At 32.3% G+C, this 3238-nt stretch overlaps 1 protein-coding gene across 1 annotated transcript; it reads right to left on the reverse strand.

Moving 5' to 3' along the window:
* Positions 1-706: 706 nt before the first annotated feature.
* Positions 707-1051, reverse strand: LOC110114169 (aquaporin TIP4-1-like). The gene has a single exon (XM_020846952.1). The coding sequence runs from the start codon at positions 1049-1051 to the stop codon at positions 707-709; it is 345 nt and encodes a 114-aa protein (XP_020702611.1).
* Positions 1052-3238: the final 2187 nt, after the last annotated feature.

Below are 3238 nucleotides of genomic sequence, written 5' to 3' on the forward strand. Positions count from 1 at the left end.
ATTAGAGACTTCAGTAGCCACAATAGGGATTTGCCTCCAGTGTTGGGTCTTTGCTACAAGGACTAAAATGTCCATAATGGGTACCTGAGATTGCATTCATGAAGCTGGTTGTGAAAGCAACATTGCTCGGAACTGTTGAAGAGCATTTCTCAAATTTGTGGAGAGATGAAAAAGACCCTCTGTCAACTCGTCTAGTTGTATGGTGACGCTCACATGCGCTGCCCACAAGGCTTCCAAACATGGATAACTGTTAAGGGTTGCACTTATGCTTCTTTGTTCCGTGATTTTTTTAGAAGCTTACTAGCTTTGATACGAACTAGCATAAGAGCTCATATTCCTCCACACATGAAGAGAATAATTCAAGTTAAAAAGCTATAATATTATATAATCTTCCCTCTATAAAAACTCCTAAATAAATTATATATTTGAACTGCAAAAAGTTATAAAATGTACTACGTAACTAAAAATAGCAGAAATTGTAAAGAGTAGTGCTAAACATAACAAAAGATAAAGTGTGCAGCGATGCACAATAACTATGATGATCCACATCAGAAAGATACATATATTTATTAATCATAGGTCTCAACCTAGAGCAATAGAAGAAAAATCATCCCATTAACAAAAGTTACAAAGAGACAGTTAAAAAAAAGGGACTCACAAATGACATAAAATAACCATAGAGTAAGGAGAAAGCACATGTGATGCCCTAAAAAGGTTCTTCCCTTGGAAGAGGAACATGTGTATCATTTTTGAAAAAGTATTCATAAATAAGCCCAGCAAGCCCGCCACCTATGAGAGGCCCAACCCAATAGATCCAATGGTCAGTCCAATCACCAGATGCCAACGCTGGCCCGAATGATCGAGCAGGGTTCATTGATGCTCCTGAGAAAACCCCACCTGCCAAAATGTTAGCTCCAACAACAAGCCCAACAAGAAATGGGCCGAACCCAGTAGGGACGTTCTTCTTAGGGTCGACTATAGTAGCATAGACCGTGAATAGGAGTGAAAAGGTGAGAACAATCTCCATGATAACTCCTTGGAGGGCTCCCATCCCAGCAACAAGTGTGTGGACTGGTGTCTCCTGCAAACAAATGATGAAATACACTCTATTATATATAGAAAAAATTATGCATCAAAATAAAGTTCTAAATACCTCTATTTTAAAAGATAAAACATGTTCTAATTCAAAAGTTAAAAAACAGAATTATTTTACTGCTAAAAAACTATGCTATATTGTAGTCTTAGGGCTATATATATATATATAGCCCTTAAGCATTTCTTTTAAAAAACATATAAAGTAATTGAAGAATTAAAATTTACTGCTTTATTCCTTATGCAATGTTATCATTTTAAACAAAGCATAAATTATGCATACACTTACCTTCTTCGTATATAACAAAGAAGTTCAATGAATAGAGAGCTTCTAAAAATTTAATTTAACGATATTGTTTCAGTAAGTTGGGACTAAAGCTTAATTTGGGATAAATTTTTTTAAATCATAATCATGATTTTTATTTGAATTTTTTTAACTAACAAATTATTTTTATAACTTTAAAAAGTATTAACTCTACTGCAGTTTTACAAAATAATAAGAAAGTTGTCGCAAACAAAATCTAAGAATTTGCTTGGGATAGCTTCAATATTTTACGAAAAACAACTTCATAATATAAAAATTTATTGAAAGCAATGAAGTAATAATGGCCAAATAAAAATTATAATTACAGTCTGATAAGCAAAAGTTGTCCCGCAAGGTTTTTTTTGGGACTACCTACTTACTGCTTCTTAAAATAGTTTTCTAATAAAAAATTAATGGTTGCCTGGTTGGTGTCTCTTTCAGTTTCAATAGCCTCTCTTTCTCTTTGCATTGTCTCTTGCTTCTCCTCCCTTTGTAATTATGGCTGATTTTTTTTTAATATTTAAGTTAATTAAGATAAATTTATACATGCACATCACATATTTTAGATTTGAATTCAAAATCTCTTAGTTGATAGCTAAAGCTTCCAACCGATAAATCAAAATGAGTTGCAATTTAGGCTCTATTTGGGACGGCTTTTTATTGCTTCTTAAAATAGTTTTCTAATAAAAAATTAAAATTTATGTACTAAAAAACTATTTTAAAAAATAATAAAAAAATCCATCCCAAATGGAGCATTGTTATGCTTAATTTATGACCAATTGTGCGGTGATTGAGGCTGCCACTTCATGTATGACTGAGGGCAAATTATTACGTCCGGTCACCGGACGTCCAGACACCCAATACAGATGCGCTACGTCACCCGAATATACTGAGTCCCGATGCATTTTGATGACTTGGCGCGTCTGGATTGGTGTCCGGATGAATCCGAACACCATACGTAATAATTTGCCATGACTGAGAGGGTCCCCCACCACACCATAACTAATAAAGAAAGTGGAAGAACTGCCGATCACACTTTAGGAAAGATGCACAGGCATTTTGTCAAGTGGTGTAAAATAAAAGAAGCACTATATGGTTGTTGCCTTTATTCTTATTGAGTACAATTCATAGCTTGGACTTTCTACTTTAAGAGGTCTTTTCATTTTCAACACAATGGTGTTCTTATTCCAATCTCTCCATCTTTTCAAAGTATTTTTAATTAGTTGCTCTCATCATGGAATATCTAAGTTGCTTGCATCATTGATTTATGTTTCATTTGAGACAGATTTCTTATTGCTTTCTAACATATTTTTTTTTAGTATAAAAATTTTTGGTCTAAAAAGCAATCTCAAACACACCCTTATAATATTTATTTATTTATTATTATTTTTTGTTATGTTTCTAAAATATTAGATGTTTCTTATTTCTAATAATTTGTATCATACTTAATGAGAAATATAATGGCTATAAAGTATGAGGTTTAGATGCTTGATAGCTAAACAAATTTTGAGCCTTAAGAACAAAGATTCAAATTCTTCTAATTTTCCATAGGCTTGTGAAGGAATTCATAGAACATTCAAATCTATGTGAGGCTATGAGTGAAGAAAGAAGAAAAGGATGAAAAATCTCCCTTCATAAATCATGAATTGTTGATGGAAGAGGTATTGATGAAAGTCATAGAGGAAAGAACAATAAAGGTGTTGAAGCTCAAGTGAAAGTTCTTGCATATGACAAATAGCCTCTTCAATAAAATGTATCAAAATAATAAATTGTTTTTACAAAATATATTAGAGCAGCAATTATATAATTACATCATAATAAGTTTAATTTTATTATTAAATT

This window comes from Dendrobium catenatum, unplaced genomic scaffold (genome assembly GCF_001605985.2).
Source record: "Dendrobium catenatum unplaced genomic scaffold, ASM160598v2 fragScaff_scaffold_716, whole genome shotgun sequence".
Lineage (NCBI taxonomy): Eukaryota > Viridiplantae > Streptophyta > Magnoliopsida > Asparagales > Orchidaceae > Dendrobium > Dendrobium catenatum.

Bases quoted from the DNA above. Each gene is read 5' to 3' on its own strand.
- LOC110114169 (XM_020846952.1), bottom strand. From the start codon at position 1,051: ATGGGAGCCCTCCAAGGAGTTATCATGGAGATTGTTCTCACCTTTTCA.